General features: G+C 39.4%; 1 protein-coding gene across 1 annotated transcript in view; it reads left to right on the top strand.

The window, feature by feature from the left end:
• The first annotated feature begins 591 nt into the window (after positions 1 to 591).
• The window catches only part of MYD88 (MYD88 innate immune signal transduction adaptor), a 328,345-nt gene continuing 311,219 nt past the window's right edge, over positions 592 to 17,717 (top strand). Inside the window, exon 1 of the mRNA XM_044067207.1 lies at positions 592 to 1,239. Coding sequence (XP_043923142.1) covers positions 774 to 1,239 — 466 coding nt within the window. The 5' untranslated portion in view covers positions 592 to 773. The remainder of the gene's footprint in view (positions 1,240 to 17,717) is intronic.

Here is a 17,717-nt window from a genome sequence, read left to right on the forward strand (position 1 = left end):
TGAGAATCAGTGTTCCGCATTTGGAAATGGAAGATTGATTCATACCTCTCAACTTCCAGATTTTTGCTTCATATTTTACTTTGTTTCTCATAAAATTATGGGTTTCTGGTAAATCATCGAGGACTGAAGTCGTAAAATAATGGCACACATTTGAGTTTCAGACCATTCAGGAAAGTCATGCTAATATAAAACCTGTTGCTTTATCAACTTTCTAAGTTTGCAAGAGCAATATTTAAAACATTGTTGGGTCTTTGTCCGCCCAATTATTTTTGCCTTTGTCCAGATTTCTTGCTCCAAAAGGCTGACAGGTATAGGTTGATTGCTATACTTGCAACATTAGCCATGCCATTTAAGTTTAAGTGAAAATAACAACTTGTTTGGTACTATTTACAGCGGATTTGAAAAGTTTTACCATACTAAGTCCCTAAAGGCAGACCACTTTGTGCAAATCTCCCTTCCCCTTTACTTCAGTAACATGGCAGAGCCAACATGCGCAGAACATTAAAAGTTACAAATATTTCCTCATTTTTGCAAGCTTTAAACAATCTGGAGGAGGTGAGTTCCCGTAAGTACAGTGTACGCCTTGTTCGTCATTTCCGTGGTCAACAACTTCCGAAGAGCCGGACGAACTTTCCCCAACGATTTTTAATATTTTTCTTCGCGTTTGATTTTTAACTATATTTTTATACTGCTTTTTCTTTTTTTAACACTATAACAGTTAGTGCGAATAATCTGGAGTTGGAAAAACAGAATCACTGGTCATCATTGAAGACATGTTACAGCAGTTAAAGTGCAGGTCTGAAAGGTTGTTTGCTAAATTGACAGAAGCGGACACTACGCAGACTTCTGGACATCAGCAAACTCGGACTTGTCAGAGTATGGCTAAGCCAAGCAGCAGTCCTAAGACCAGTAGAAGTGGAAGTAAAACTCCTAAATCCAGAAGTAGTATTGATTTTAATTCAGTACCCCTAATCGCTCTCAATATGGGCGTGAGGAAGAAGTTTTCGCTGTACTTGAACCCAGAAACTTCAGTGGCGGCGAACTGGATGGCTCTGGCAGAAGAGATGGGCTTTGATTACTTGGAAATAAAAAATTATGAGCGGGAAGAGAACCCGACGATGAAAATTTTGGAAGACTGGCAGGCACGGTGTACAAAGGGGGGGAGTGTTGGACTGCTGTTAGATTTCCTGCGAAAGATTGAGAGAGACGATATTCTGACTGATCTGTCTCGGTTCATTGGTGAGTGGCTGTTGTTGGGGCTCGGGGGTAATGATTATTACATCCATTCTCGTTTAAATAAACGTTTGTTGAAGACAGTCTTAAACAAAAACGGAAGTATGCTGAGAATCTGAAATGTGTATTGCTCCTCCTCCGTTCAGTAATATTCAGTTTTTATGTCTGGATTAACTGTCATGCAATTTACATGTCTGAGTCTCTATCCATCAGCTACCGAATAAAACGTAATGCGCTCTGAGTACCCCAACCCCTGTCCAGCCCAGTCAAGGCACGTTTGCAGTGAACATACCTAACAAATTATGGAACGAGGGTGGGAATGAGCGATCGTTACCTAGATCCCAAGACTTAATACATGTATGCATGACTGTAGAGGTGCCGGGCAAATGCGAAGGGTAACCGGGACTATGTATTCGTTATTTTATCTGCTAGCATGAAGACAAGCAGTCAAGATATGAATGAAATATGTGCACGCCAGTTAAAACATGTAGAGTATGTGTGTGTTTTGCTCTAACAAATTACAGAAACTATTCCCTTTATTTCTGATTTATTTTTAATAGTTACACAGCCATGGTGTGACTGAGGTCTGTACTGATTGGCAGGTTGAAAAAGCGTACAGTGTTTGTTTTTGTAAAACAAATAGTAAAACCAGACATAGAAATGACAATTTCTCTGTAACCACACAAGGCATGACAACAATTCAGAATATTATATTGTGACTTATAACTAGGAAATGCACTTTAAATGATGGTTTCATCTGTAAAGACGCTTATATAATTTTGTCGTTTTATAACCCAGATTACTGCTAAGTGAGTGGGTGGGGGGTACACATCTGTTGACAAAAGCAGTATGTTGGCACCTCAGTAAATACAAATTTCAAGCAGTTATTGTACTCTGAGCAAGTTCACTGTAATGCCCACAGTGAAAACAAGAGTATAATGCAAAATATTAGACTGTGGCACTAAAGGCTAATGAGTTAAATCCTCCAAGACCTGTGTTTGATAGTTTATATATCTCCCTTTGAGATTTCATTATGGAACTTTCATTTAAAAACAGCACAATGTTCAGTTATGAAATGCACCTAAAACTGCAGTTCTAGTGTCGGAGTTTGTTAATTCGTTGCACTTCAGTATCTCACCTCGTAGCTTTAGCCATTTGAAAACCTGTTATTGTATTACATTGTATTGCAAGTGTTTCTGTCTAATGAAATAGAGTATTTATTTCAGATGTATTGAACTAAGTAATAAATATCTTAGGCCACTTTTTACTTAGTTTACTGAGCCAAACTTCACTACAGTACCTACAGTGAAAATCGAGTATAATACAAATGTCAGACTGATAGTAAAGGCACATGTATTCAAACTAAATATATAGGACACCATATGTGAGATCTACAAAGAGTTCACTATAAAAAAATGAAAAACTTTTCTAATAAGGCATACTGTTCCAATGTCTAACTTATGAGAGGGTAAGACTACTGACTGCAGAGGAATCGCATAAATGTAATGGCCGTATGGCACTTTGACATATCCTGTCCACTTCCAACAAACCATATCAACAGTCAGACATTTTCATTGTTATGTTGTCTAAAATTCTTTATTGTATTTGTCACAACTGCTTAAAATCTAGCTTTGTTTAATTATCCTTGTGGAGCTTTTCTCCTTGGACCTCTGCTGAAAATGGGTCAAAAGCCCAGTCAGACTTCCATTGTAAACAAATGTTAAATAAAAAAATAAAAATTGATCAGGAGTATTCCTGTAACTTCCATTTGCCCTCATAAATCACCTGCCCTCATCCTTTTCTGCAGTGTACCTAGATGGAAACCAAGCATATTGTGTTTGAGGCCATATTTCAGTTCCCTTGAGACAGTTGGCACAAAAAAATGGACGTTTAATAAAGTACTTTGGTACAAAACCTCCACATACTGTTGTAACGGAATGTGCTGTTATTGAGAAGTGATAATGCTTTTGACTTTGAAGGAATCATGGAAATATAATGTCCATATTGCTACATTTCCATTGTTAGAAGTGATCTTGTAATTACTGTTTGCTTTTGTTCTTCACATGCCCCCCAAATGACACCCACATTCTCTATGCTTCTGATGTCTCACTGAGAAGAAAGAAAAAAAAAAACACATTACCATATTTCAGTTTGTTGCTATTACAGACACACAAAGCACAAGCCATATTTTTTTTGATAGTTTTCTTGTAATAAACATATAGTTTCATATGCATTATGCCCTTTCACCTCCTTCTCCATAAAGACACCCATCTCTGTGTACACCTCTGATATTTGATTGTGAGGAAACTTAATTAAAAAAAAAGGCAGTAATTTATTTCATCCTCTGAACACATACTCATGTTCCCAGCATTGGTTGCTTGGAGTGATTCAAAATAACTCCCCGTGTATCATAGGATGCTGTCAATCTGCCCTGGTTTTTATTAAGGATTGCACCCCTACACCCCCAAATAATAACCATTGCATGGGGTCACACCATTTGCAGAGTGGGGGAATCAAGTCTAGTGATTATTCCTTTGCTCGCTACTAGTAAATAATGCCCACACTTCTCCCCACAAACTAGCCAGATCAATGACTGTTTTGCATATCTGATGTAAATTTCCTTTGCTTTCATACATATCTACCTCCACACAGACACACGCACACACACACACCTAGCTACTTATGGCAATCGCCTCTCATCTATGACTACCAAAAGTGGTGAAGTAAGAATCACAGTAATCAGTTTAATTTGCAACTGTATGGAACAAACAGCCACAGTAATCTACCTCACTTCAGCTGTAGAGCATAACACCTCAAGTCCACTTCCGTAAAAAATTAAACAAAAAAAAAGTTGTATAGGTATATGATGCCATGGGCAGTGCGTACTGTTACCACAGCCCAATCATCTTTTTGGATTCCTGACCATGCGAAAAAAGAATTAACACAAATGTATTATAGCTTGGTGGTTCAACATCTATGCTTTGTCTTACCGCCAATCTAAATCGCAAAGCACAGGTTCCATTATTGTAGCAGAAAATGAGTTTTTTAATTGAAATCAAGCTTATTTCTTCATTTTCTACATAATGTAGCCAAATAAGTTTTTTTTTTTTTTTGCCTAGGGTATAGTCCATGAGTCTGTTATAAGTAGGGGCACCCACCCCCTGCCCTGTGGATCAGTCGCCTTTGCATGACTGTGCCCTGACTTGCATCCCACTCAGATGATTAGTTTCGCATTACAGGAACTTAAAGTCATGCTGATTTGGAGGTATGTTTTTTTGTATTGGTTACAAAATATAATCTTTAAACCTCATTTGATTTATGTTTAGTTGTTAGGGTGTTGAATGGGAGGGCTTGTCGGTATCCTCTTATTTTACAGTGATTATTTTATGTTTATGTTGTAGATGACCACTGCAGCATTACAGCATAGATGAGGCTGTATTTCATCATCTTTGTTTAGGCATATCTGACTGTCCAGTTTTGTTGAATGTCCCTGATTGTGCTTTGTCCCTAATATATTTTTTTATTTTTCCAATAAATCACTAAGCATTACAGTTAATCAATAATGGCAAACTTTTCTTACTTATCGTTCAGAAAATGCATGTTGATGTAAAAACTGTTGTTCTGTTAACTTTTTAAATGAATACCGGTGTTTGTCTCCCATTATTTTCAGCTTTGTCCAGAATTCTTGAGCAAAGCAGTAGAGCGGTATGGTGTTAGGACTTCTAAGACAGCCTGTTGCTAAGGTGTCATTGTGCCATTTCAGTTTGTTTTGTAAATCAGTTTATTTTGCTCATAAACAGACCTAACATTATATTAAGTATAGTTCTAAAGGAAGGGATAAATGTTTGCACTGTGTGAAAACTAAAACATTACTTTGTCTATGTCATTGTTTAACAATTCATATTCTGTATGGAATGAAGGTGGCCATTCAGTGCTGTCAGGTTGCTTTCAACTGCTGTAGTTGCCAGCATCCACGGAATGTAGGACTGATAGTTGTAGTAATGACTTTCTGATTACTATAGATGTACCTAGTTAACCACTAAGAAAGTGATCAACTGTTCAATATGTATTGTACAGTATGTGAATAATAGTCTTACTTTTGTGTGATTATTTTTCTTCTTCTTTCTTGTTTCACTTTTGTTTTTGGTGTTTCAGGAAAGTTAATCAGTTGTAATGTGCATGTCTGCTTAGTAGAGTAGTGTGTAAAAGAGAATAAATGAAGCAGTAAAACATTTACAGTTGCTGAGTCAGACTGGCTTCACAGCTGAGTAATAATGCATTTGTTGTCATGACATGGGTGCTGCAACATGACTCGAATAATTCCAATTGTAACAAGTATTATCTCACACTGTATTTAACTGCAGGTTCTGCATAACATGCCCTAATACACATCTGTCTTGTTTTGGGTTGGATGTTTTGATTAGTGTAATGCAGGACAAGACTAACTAATAATTTCTTTTCATTAGATAAATTGACTATATTTGGTAAGGTTGCAAGAATACATTTGCATCTGGTTATGTTTCTGCTGGTATAATTTTGTACTTAGTTTCTCTTTTTATTAAATTGATCTGTTGCTTTATTCATCCTGTCTTGTTTCATGTTGTGTCCATATGATGCTATGAATACAGTTGTTAACAGGAGGCCTTGTCTGCTTAGTTCACTGACTGTTTTGAGTGTCTTCTTTAACCATTCATCTCCAACTGTCCTGGTCTGTTCTTATTAAATCTGTCATGTGGTAGTCTTGATCCATATGTAGATTTCATCAGTGTCTGTCAAAGACATTTTCTTCATCAAATGGTTCCTCCTTTGTTAAACATTTGTACCACTTACATTTGAACATAATTGCAGCCTTCTCTCCTGTACTTTCTTTCAGGGAATATTTGTGTCTAGCATATGTTTAATTTTTTTCTGCAAATAGTACATGCTTAGGGGTCTCTGCTTGCCATTATATTCTAGATCACCTTGCACCCTGTGACGCCCCCACCACAGGGCTAGTAATCAAGGAGCCTCAATCCTCAACACTACCACCACTGGGGGATTTACACGGGGAGGATGACAAGTTACATACACAATATTTCCAGATGCAGCTCTCTACGTCAAGTGCAGTTTCCCTTAAGAGCACACAGAGACCTCAGTCAGTCTGGGGCTGGGTTCTCCCTCTTTCTCCAGATCCCCAGTAAGACTCCCCACTGGCACAGCTATAGAGTTGAGATCTCAGCTGAGTGGCCAAGGCAAGACCTCCAGCACCCTCTCTGTCCAACCAGTGCTTTGTGTCCCTGCCCAAGCAGCTGGATTGCGCGCACACACACACACACACACACACACACACACACACACACACACACACACACACTTTGAGGTTTGATTTATACATGCACGGACACACCTGGGAAAGGCTGGGACAGGTTTACTAGCTATGCCCACTTTTTACCCAGACTATAAGGTAGTTATTACTGCCACCACCCAACTCTTTATCAGCTACTTTAAGGCCTTTAACAAAGGGTGTCCAATCTTACTGTGTAATGTTACTGTCGTTACAAATGGTAGTATGACCAAGAGCAAGGCTATTAGGAGTGGCATACACAGCGGCACTAAATAAATATGCAAGTACTCTCAGAGCTTAAATACCTCTCATAAATATCAACAACAATGAAAGGTTTAAATATATTTAATAATAATAAACAAGGAATACTCAGTATATAATCACAGTTTCATCAGAGTTCCAAATCACATGAAATATATTTAAAACAACATTACAGAACAGTCTCAAATAAATAAAGAAAAGCATCTAAATTAAGGTTTGTTGTATTCCTGAATCCTGACTATATGGATTACTGTACCTTAGTTAACTTACTTGCAGAGCAAGCAAGGCAGATGTGGTGAGCAGCTGATGTCAGGTCAAAGACAAAATATGCAATACTCCGTCTTTCTCAGAATTCTTAAATCAATATCTCCGATATTACTGCTGGGATAGCTTGCAGAATGACATAATTTCGTGTTATCTGACTCTATCCCAGGAAAAGCCCCCATTGATGCAGCTGGTAGCGTTTAGCATATGCATGTAAAAATACATAAACAAACTGGAAGTCATAAAACAGTAAACACTTCCAAGACAATACAAAAACTTCTAGTTCTAGACATTGTGTCTGTTATTGCACTGAAACTGAAAGATAATGTCCTTTTATTACTTGGCCATAAAGTAATTTAATTTCAGCTGTTCTTTTGAAGCTAACCTCCTGTGTTCGTTTCCACTGTTAAAATATATACATCTAAACAGTTACAGTAGTGTAGGCATACCTCTGCTCTACTCCAATAGGGCATGCTGTGGTTACATTTCAGCTCAGTACCTTACAAAATATCTCTTCAGCACACGTCTGTACACTGTGACATACAGTTCTAATACATTTGCAACACAAGCATCTTACATGAAGCACGTTGATATTCACAGATGACACAAACCATTTACAAAATTCCAGATAGCTGTTCTAGCAGTATCTTCATTTGTTACACTTCTATATAAATTATGTTAATATGTACAAATGACATACAGTCATCCACAAAACTCCAGATAGCTGGGCTGGTTGCATCTCCTTTTGTGACACACTCCATTGTTTTGAGAGTCCCTTTTTGAACCCCCTCCCCCACCAGTGTCAGGTGTCTGGTGTCCCACTGAACTTTTTGTTGTTGATATTTTTTTTTACTTGGATACTTTATGTACTGTACTGCATTTTAAGCAGTTTGTGATTTTTGACTTCTGTACTCATGTCATAATTGAAAAATGGACTGTCTTATTTATTTATATTTTGTTGTCAAGTGAAAGGGCCCAGTCATAACTTTTTTTTTACCAAACCTATGAATCTTTGAAGAGCTGGATGTCCTAAATCCCATGCTGAAAGTTGAAGATGTCCTTTTAGTTATGCAGGTACTTCTTAAAGGTATGAATTGATAGGTCAGATGTAATTGAGGGGGGAGTTTATTCCACAAGTATGAGAAGCTTTGAAATATAATGATGGCACATTTTATGGTATTGTTGATATTAATTTTAATGAAGTTGATTGTCCTCTTGTATTCAGGTTAGTGGGGCTATTCTAAACAAAGGGTTTTTAAATAGTAAGGGAGCTTTAATGCTTTATATGCTAGGTACAGGTCTCCAATGAGAAGGTGGTAATGTGCTGTAGTCTTTCACTGTAAGATGAGCCTTGACGACTCTCAGCTGTTGTTATGAGGAATCTTTGCATCTTTTCAGTTTGCATGCGATGGTGTGCGGGTAGGTTACAGAACAGCGTACAGTATTTCTGTAATTGGTCTAATGAGAGCTCTGTAAAGGACTGTTACATGGCTGCCAATACCATGGAGGAACACATGGGCAACTTGTTAACACTTTGCAGGTGGTAGTGGCTGTTTGGTTATTGAGTGAAAGGGCAACAGTTACTAGGACTTCATTCTGCCATGTTTTAGCCCTTTCTCATAAATAGTGTAGTGGGGTGTATTGCAGGATGATAGAATGCTACATAATTTGCTGTGAGGTCAGCGTTAAGGATGATGCTTTCAGGTTTGTGGCCTCTACATATTTGGTAAGCCACATGCTGGAATCGGATTTGACATCTGTGAAAAAGATGCCAAAAAGGAGTGGCTGTAGAACAGAGCATTGAGAGTCTCCACTGGTAACAGGGGATAGTGAAGAGAGGAAGTAAAATCTTCCTATTCGTACAGGTTGTATATGTCTGTGTACTAACCAAAGTTGCTACAGCTTAATTTTACCTCCAGATTTAAGTATAATCCCATCATGGTGTATAGTACTAAATGGTTTACCCAGATCAAGGTAAGATGCATGAACAGATAAACTTTCATCCGTGATGGCATTCCCACTCTCAGAAAAATTTACAAGGTGAAACATACAAGATCTACCTTTGACAAAGCCTTATGAAAAAGGAGGTGCCTCATGTCTCAGTAAGTTCCATGATGGTTCCCTTCATCAGCTTGCACAGTATTCTTGCGAGGGTGATTGGTTGGCGATTATTGGTGTAGGTGGATGGGCTTTCCTTGTGGGTTAGACACAGAGGGTGATTGGTTGACGATAACTGGTGTAGGTGGAAGGGCTTTCCTTGTGGGTTAGACACAGTGATGCCAACTTTCATGTATGAGGGACATGGCCGGTTTTTAATGCTCTATTAATGGTGTGCATGAGGGTCTACACTAGGTTAGTTTTGAATACACAAATTAAGCTTTGTGTTATTTTTTTCTGGTTCCATGGAATTGGAATTTCCGACCTTACTTTGAAGAAGAGGTGGCCCTTTTGGGTGGAAGAGGTGGCCCTTTTGGGTGTAATTTCAGGCAACACTTCTGTTGCTGGAAGGGCAAATGGATGGGTTTCTCTTTTTCAGTCCTTGAATTTTGCTTTATATCTCTGTTAGCTATATTTATTGGCTCTGTTTTGGTAATACATTTTGTACTAGCACACTGTTATTGCTTCATTCATCTCCTTGATTTTACAGACATGATTTAGGATGCCTTATAATTGTCATCTGTATTGACGGCAGGTTTTACTTTAAATTAAGCTTTGTTCTTTTGCTTGTTTATCCAGTTGTTTTGTATGGAGTTGACCTTACCCTTATTATGTCAGGTAAAGTTTGAAGCATTTGTATGTTTTTTTCTTTTAATATTTTTTTTTTATTCTGCAGCTTCACCATTTATAATTTTCCACTATGTTATTGCTGTGTGAATATAAATCACTTCGTGCAGTTATTTACATTAATAGACAGCCTTAAAATGGTATTGTTTATCAGGTTAGGCTGGTGTATGTAAAGGAATGCCAAGGCACTGTTATGAGAGCGAAAAGTTGGTGGGGCATTGCTTAGTGTAGCATAGCTGGTAGTAATGTCAACATTATATCTAATTTGTCCCCCCCCCCCAGTATTGGCATTTTTATAATTTGTTCTTATAGTTTTTATGCCAGATTATTGGTCATGGCATAGTTCTCTCACGAGACATAATTTCATCAGTGAAGTGGCAGTGTTCTTGAGGTGACAGGGAAGTTGGTACAATAATCATCATCATCTTCTTTCGGCTGTTCCTGTTAGGGGTCGGTACAGCGGATCATCTGTTTCCATTTCTTCCTGTCCTCTGCATCATGCTCTCTCACACCAACCGCCTGCATGTCCTCTCTCACCACATCCATAAACCTTATCTTTGGCCTTCCTCTTTTCCTCTTACCTGGCAGCTCCATCCTTGGCATCCTTTTCCCAATATACCCAGCATCCCTCCTCAGCACATGTTCAAACCAACGCAATCTCGCCTCTCTTGCTTTGTCTCCAAACTGTCCAACCTGAGCTGACCCTCTAATATACTGATTCCTAATCCTTTCCATCCTAGTCACACCCAGTACAAATCTTAACATCTTTAACTCTGCCACTTCCAGCTCTGACTCCTGCCTTTTCGACAATGCTACCGTCTCCAACCCATATAACATAGCTGGTCTCACTACCCTCTTGTAGACCTTCCCTTTCACTCTTATTGGTACCCGTCTGTCACAAATCACTCCTGACACTCTTCTCCACCCATTCCACCCTGCCTGTACTCTTCTTCACCTCTCTTCCACACTCACCATTACTCTGAACTGTTGATCCCAAGTACTTAAGCTCATCCACCTTTACCAGCTCTACTCCCTGCATACTCACCATTCCTGTACCCTCCCTCTCATTTACACAATACATTCTGTTTTAGCCCTGCTGACCTTCATTCCTCTCCTCTCTAAAGCATATCTCCACCTCTACAGGGTCTCCTCAACCTGGTCCCTACTCTCACTACATATCACAATGTCATCTGCAAACATCATAGTCCACGGGGCCTCCTGTATAATCTCATCTGTCACCCTGTCCATCACCACTGCAAATAAGAAAGGGCTCAGAGCTGATCCTTGATGTAATCCCACCTCCACCTTAAACGTATCTGTCACTCCCACTGCAGTCCTCACCAGTGTCACACTACCCTTGTATATATCCTGTACCATTCTTACATACTTCTCTGCCACTCCCGACTTCCTCATCCAATACCACAACTCCTCTCTAGGCACCCTGTCATAGCTGATCCTTGATGTAATCCCACCTCCACCTTAAACGTATCTGTCACTCCCACTGCAGTCCTCACCAGTGTCACACTACCCTTGTATATATCCTGTACCATTCTTACATACTTCTCTGCCACTCCCGACTTCCTCATCCAATACCACAACTCCTCTCTAGGCACCCTGTCATATGCTTTCTCTAAGTCCACAAAGACACAATGCAACTCCTTCTGACCTTCTCTGTATTTCTCCAACAACACTCTCAGAGCAAATATTGCATCTGTAGTGCTCTTTCCTGGCATGAAACCATACTGCTGATCACTAATCATCACCTCCCTTCTTAACCTAGCTTCCACTACTCTTTCCCATAACTTCAAGCTGTGACTGATCAATTTTATCCCTCTGTAGTTACTGCAGCTCTGCACATCACCCTTATTCTTAAAGATAGGTACCAAAACACTTTTTCTCCACTCCTCAGGCATCCTCTGACTTTCCAAAATTTCATTAAACAATCTGGTTAAAAATTCCACTGCCATTTCTCCTAAGCACCTCCATGCTTCCACTGGTATGTCATCTGGGCCAGCAGCCTTTCCATTCTTCATCCTCTTCATAGCTGTCCTTACTTCCTCCTTGCTAATCTGCTTCACTATCCCCACATCATCCAACCTTCTCTCTCTTTCTCATTCCCTTCATTCATCAGCCCTTCAAAGTACTCTTTCCATCTACTCAACACACTCTCTTCACTTGTGAGTACGCTTCCCTCACTGTCCTTTATCACCATTACCTGCTGCACATCATTCCCAGCTCTGTTACTCTGTCTAGCCAATCGGTACAGGTCCTTTTTCTCCCTCTTTAGTGTCCAATCTCTCATACAACTCTCTATATGCCTTATCCTTAGCCTTCGCCACCTCTCTCTTTGCCATGCGCCTCATCTCCTTATACTCCTGTCTACTTTCTTCTTCTTTTTGACAATCCCACTTCTTCTTCGTAAGCCTCTTCCTCTGTATACTCTCCTGTACTTCCTCATTCCACCACCATGTCTCCTTATCCTCCTTTTGTCCAGATGTCCCACCAAGCACCTTCCTAGCAGTCTCCCTTACTAGCTCTGCTGTAGTTACCCAGCTATTCGGTAACTCTTCATTGCCTCCCAGTGCCTGTCTTAACTCTTCCCCTGAACTCCACCTCACAATCACCCTTTTTTAACTTCCACCATTTAATCCTTGGCACTGCTTTCACACTCCTCCTCCTCTTCTTGATCACCAACATCATCCTGCAGACCACTATTCTATGCTGCTTAACTACACTTTCCCCAATCACCACTTTACAGTCTCCAATTTCCTTCAGACCGGCCCTCCTACATAGGATATAATCCACCTGTGTGCATCTTCCTCCACTCTTGTACATCACCCTGTGCTCCTACCTCTTCTTAAAAAACGTATTCACCACAGCCATGTCCATCCTTTTCGCAAAGTCCACAATCATCTGACCTTCTGCATTCCTCTCCTTAACACCATACCTGCCCATCACTTCCTCATCCCCTCTGTTCACTTCACCAACATGCCCATTGAAGTCCGCTCCAATCACTAGTCTCTCACCCTTGGGTACACTCGCCACCACTTCATCCAACTCACTCCAAAATTTTTCTTTCTCATCCATCGCACACCCAACTTGTGGAGCATATGCACTAACAACATTCATCATTGCACCATCAATTTCAAGCTTCATAAACATCACTCTATCAGACACTCTCTTCACCTCCAAAACACTCTTGGCATACTGTTCCGTTAGGATAACCCCTACCCCATTTGGTACAATAATATGTTATAAAATCATAATTTGTCGTGTTTGTCGTAACTTGAGCATGGAGTGCTTCATGACAACATTTTGCGTCTGTAACTTTGCTTTATTTATTTATTTAGTTTGATTACCAGGGTAGTACACTGTCCCGCGGTGGTGGTGCTGCAGTAGCGTTGTCTCCTCACAGTAAGACACTGTCCGGTTTGATTCTCAGCTAGAGCGTCTTCTGCGTTGAGACATGCGTGAATGGGCGTACCTTCATTGATGGTTGTGCGTCAGAGCTGGTAACTCGGTACGTAAAAATCAACTACCAATCATTAGCGGACCGGAGTTCTGCTGTGGCGACCCCTAACCGGGAAAAGCCAAAAGACACAAGACAAACCAGGGTAGTACACTGATCACTGCATACCATTTGCAGGCACAGCCAGGGTGAAGAGATTCACACACAAAAAAAAATAGAATAGAATAAATGCACAAATGCAGAGTAATCACAGAAGGTGGATAGTGAAGAATTGACTTAAAGGCATGGATACACAGTTACCTAGGGTTTGGGCTAGACTGAATGGAAAGAATGGTAACCTATATTTTGCAGACTGTAGTATGGGTCTTTTAACCATGTTTCTGTGACTGCTCCCCATAGTAATTCCAAGATTTCCTAACGCCAAGTCCTGAAATTACAAAAAAAAAAAAAAAACACTACAACAATACAGAAAATCAGTTACTGTTGACAACTGCTATTTCCTGTAATTTTTTTTATTTTTCATGAGGCAAGCCCCTTTTTACCCCCGAGTATGGGGAAGGGCTACACCTCCCACTAATACACTAACTCTGAGATCAATATTCCTTGGTGAAAAGGGAATATTCTGAGGCACAGTAACTTCGGACTTCTAAATCTGAATTTCTGCATGTTCAGGCTAGGCTAGGGCTCACTGTAACAAGTCTAGGAATTACAAATGGTTACCCTGCTGTGTGATTAGCCCAATACCCCAGTTCCATTAAAGTCAAGGTTGACCTTTATACCACTTTTTTTCTTTGTTTGTTTAGGCTGCTGGCTTTGAGTCCAACATTTATCTTTTATGTGTGGCTTTTATCTTGCAATGTCTATCAGTTTGACTTGTGTCTAAAAAAAGTTGACAGAGAAGGGATGATAATAGATTTGGCAAAACAAAAGGAGGTGGAACATTAACTCTTACTGAAAAAAAAAAATCATTCCCCTCCTAATCCCAAAAAGTAATGGTTCTACGGATGTACAAATTAGCTGTACACTTACTGAGCTAACAGTAAGTGGTCCTACTGAAATTTTCCTTGTAACAATTTATATCCCACCTCCTACCACACTTCACTATTCAGTTCACCTTCCTGGCACCAAATACCACAAAGTAATAATTATGAATGACTTTAACTTTCACTGTGAAAGTAGTAAGAGATCTACTGTAATGAGTTTCCTTTCTTTACACAGCTGTTCTCAAATGATATCACAAATGTGTATCTCGAGGTCATTAAATTTGAAAGTTGTTTTATTTTATTTTTTTCGCAAATGATCACCATTTTACATTTTATCATTACACCATTTTTTTTTTTTTTTTTTTTTTTTTTTTTTACATATTCTCAAATGGACTTCACAGGGACTAAATTAAATTTAAAAACTATCAGATTCTCTGTCATAGACCTACTCATTGCTAGCATCCTTAACAGACTTCAGTATCTAACCTCATTGGCCCCAATTTACATGACTATGCACTCTCTCTGTCGTACTAAGCATTCAAAGTACCCAGGCTGCTATCTAATGTGATGCATACTAGCGCAAGTTCCGACTCCACTAAAGATGCTATTATACAGGAATTTCAACTTGATTGTATTCCGTTGTATGCATGCTCTGACCTCTTCTATGTTTTACAGATTAAATAAAAGTATTGCAGTACAAACTCTTCCCACTAAAATAAGATCAGACTCGAGAACTCTTGTGCTGCTTGAGATCACTAAAGCTATCACAACTAGGTCATCCCTGAACACTTCCGGACAAAGTTCAGATACCTACGTTCCCACAAGAACTTCCATAAAACTATCATTGCGTGTACCATTTACGCAAATCTTATCAGTCAAGTACATCAAAACTGAATCAACCCTCACCCTCATCGTTTCCCATCTTTGTTCAGTCCTGACCCACCTGGACATTCTATTCCACAACCTTATCGACAAGCCACCATTCTATTCTGTGCTTAAAAAAAATAAAAAAACTAAACACCCCTTTCACACTGTTCACTCTAAATAATGTTACTGTGGTGTGGAATATCTGTGCAACTCGTTAACCTTCATCTTCACTGTTTTACCGAGTACAAATTATCTAGATTATAGTTTCAATCACTGTCCTCATTCTTCATCTTCCCAAGGTAAAGAAAAAAATTCTTCGACCCATTGACTTTAGACTCTGTGTTAGTGCTGTCCTCCAGCTAAAATGTTATAAAAAGCCCAAAAATAGAAACGGATTTTAATTATTGCTGTTGTAAATGTAGAAAGGTGCTATAATAACAGGTTTTGCATTAGCAAGTATTTTCAGAAGGATATGAAGACTGAAACCCAATTGTCTGTCATCATTTAGTGATTTCAGTCCTTGTTGATTTGCCAGAATACTACAGATTGTATGAGGAACAGTCCAAAAATATGAGAAGTAATCTGGACATTCTGGGAAAATCTGGGTAATTGAGAGGCATGCTTTTAAATTGAGAGGCATGCTTTTAACAGTGCAAGTACTGTGTATTACTGCAGGTATACAGTCATGTTTTGGAATGCAATTTTTGCATACTACTGTGAATTTAGTTTAACTGCCGTTTCTTTTTGTGTCTTACTTCATGACCACATTGTATAATTATTTTATTATTGAATGTTACTTGGTGCAGCGGTTAGCGTTGTCGCCTCACAGCAAGAGGTTCTCCCGTTCGATTCTCGGCTGGATCGCCTTCTGTGGGGAGTCTGCATGTCCTCCTTGCAGTCGAGTGACGTTAAAGACATGCAGATAGGTGCGAGCATGAACAGGCATGCCTTCGTTGAAGGTTGGGAGTCGGGCTGGCAACTCGGCAGTGTAAAATCCACTGCCAAACATGAGCGGACCGGAGTTCCACTGTAGCGACCCCTAACCGGGAAAAGCCGAAAGACTTTAAAGACTTAAAATGTTTGATTCGTATCTAACACTGGAGTCATGGGTTAATGTTTCACGTTTATGTATGTGTCTTTGCTTGTTGGCCTGAATAGGATCTTTTAACCAATGCACTTACCCAGTTAAACTTAAATAAAACTCGAGTCTGCTCATTGTGACCTGTTTTGGAGGAGAGGTGTTGCCCATTCCTTGCAAAACAGATCTGAGACTCGCACATCTAACAAATTAAAAATAAATATAAAGCCGACCAACACAGCTGTAAAATACAGGATTTAATGTACAAAGTTAGCGCTTTCACAGCAAAACTGCTGCTTCATCAGACTTACAGTAAAAACACTCAAGACAACCATTTATATATAAAGATCACATGACTTGTTTAATTGAAAAATTCATTGAGGTCATTTTCTCTCTTTTATATAGGTTTAATGGAAACACACCCATTCAAGCCTGGGTGTTTGTCAGCATTTAAACTGACAATCCACCTTAGTTCTGCACATTCTGTCAGATTCTCCAAATCACCAAGCCTCAGTCTTTCACATAGCACTTCCAGAACCGCAAACTTAAATTTATGTTCATTCCCATTTTCGGTAACATGCTTTGCCAGTGCATTAGTTTGTTTACCTTTCTTGATATCACCTGCATGTTCCAAAATTCTGTTCCTTAAACTACGGTTAGTTTTGCCAATATAGTAACAATCACAGGTCATGCAGGTAGCACAATAGCCACATTCTCAGTGTTGCAACTTGCAAAACATTTAAATTTCAACCTCCTATTCATAGATTTTAGGTAGAGAGTAGTTGTATTACTAATAAAAACACAGGCAGAACAATGTCGGCAAAAAAATTACCCTGTCTCTCAGCCCTGATATGAGATTTAAGATGGCACTGGCCAAGCATGTTACTGAAAATGGGAATGAACATAAAACAGTGGCTGATCCTGGAATTTGCAAAGGGGGGGGGGCGCATTCTGGTTAGTTGACTACTGGGGTGGAAGCGGGAAAGTAGGACACTGGGTTTGGTGGTTGTGAAAAGATCACCTGAAGAGGCTCTGACATCACTTGTGGAAAGACATCACTTTACATTCAGTTGCGCATGATCCTGCTGTGGATATGGTAGTAGAAACATAATTCCTGAGCAGCACACAGCACATGTGCAGATAGTACAAGTAGTTTCAATGCATGCCTGAAAAAGATGCTTGGTTGCCCATACCAAGTCACATTCTCCTTCCATGTCATAGCAGGCATATGCACTGTTATAAATTTGGAAATAAACCCTCTGAAGGTGGAAATAACTACAGCAAAATCTATGTTATTGTTATGCAGCATAAAACGTATACCACAGGCACAGATGTTTGGCTAAATTAACAAAAGCTTCATTTAATGGATGTACCAAATAACTAAACTCATAATTAATGGGAGGGACCTATTCATCCCTATTCCTATATATTGCACTCTGAAGATCTAGAAGACCT

This window comes from Protopterus annectens, chromosome 3.part1 (genome assembly GCF_019279795.1).
Source record: "Protopterus annectens isolate FY-2018-M chromosome 3.part1, PAN1.0, whole genome shotgun sequence".
Taxonomy (NCBI): domain Eukaryota; kingdom Metazoa; phylum Chordata; order Ceratodontiformes; family Protopteridae; genus Protopterus; species Protopterus annectens.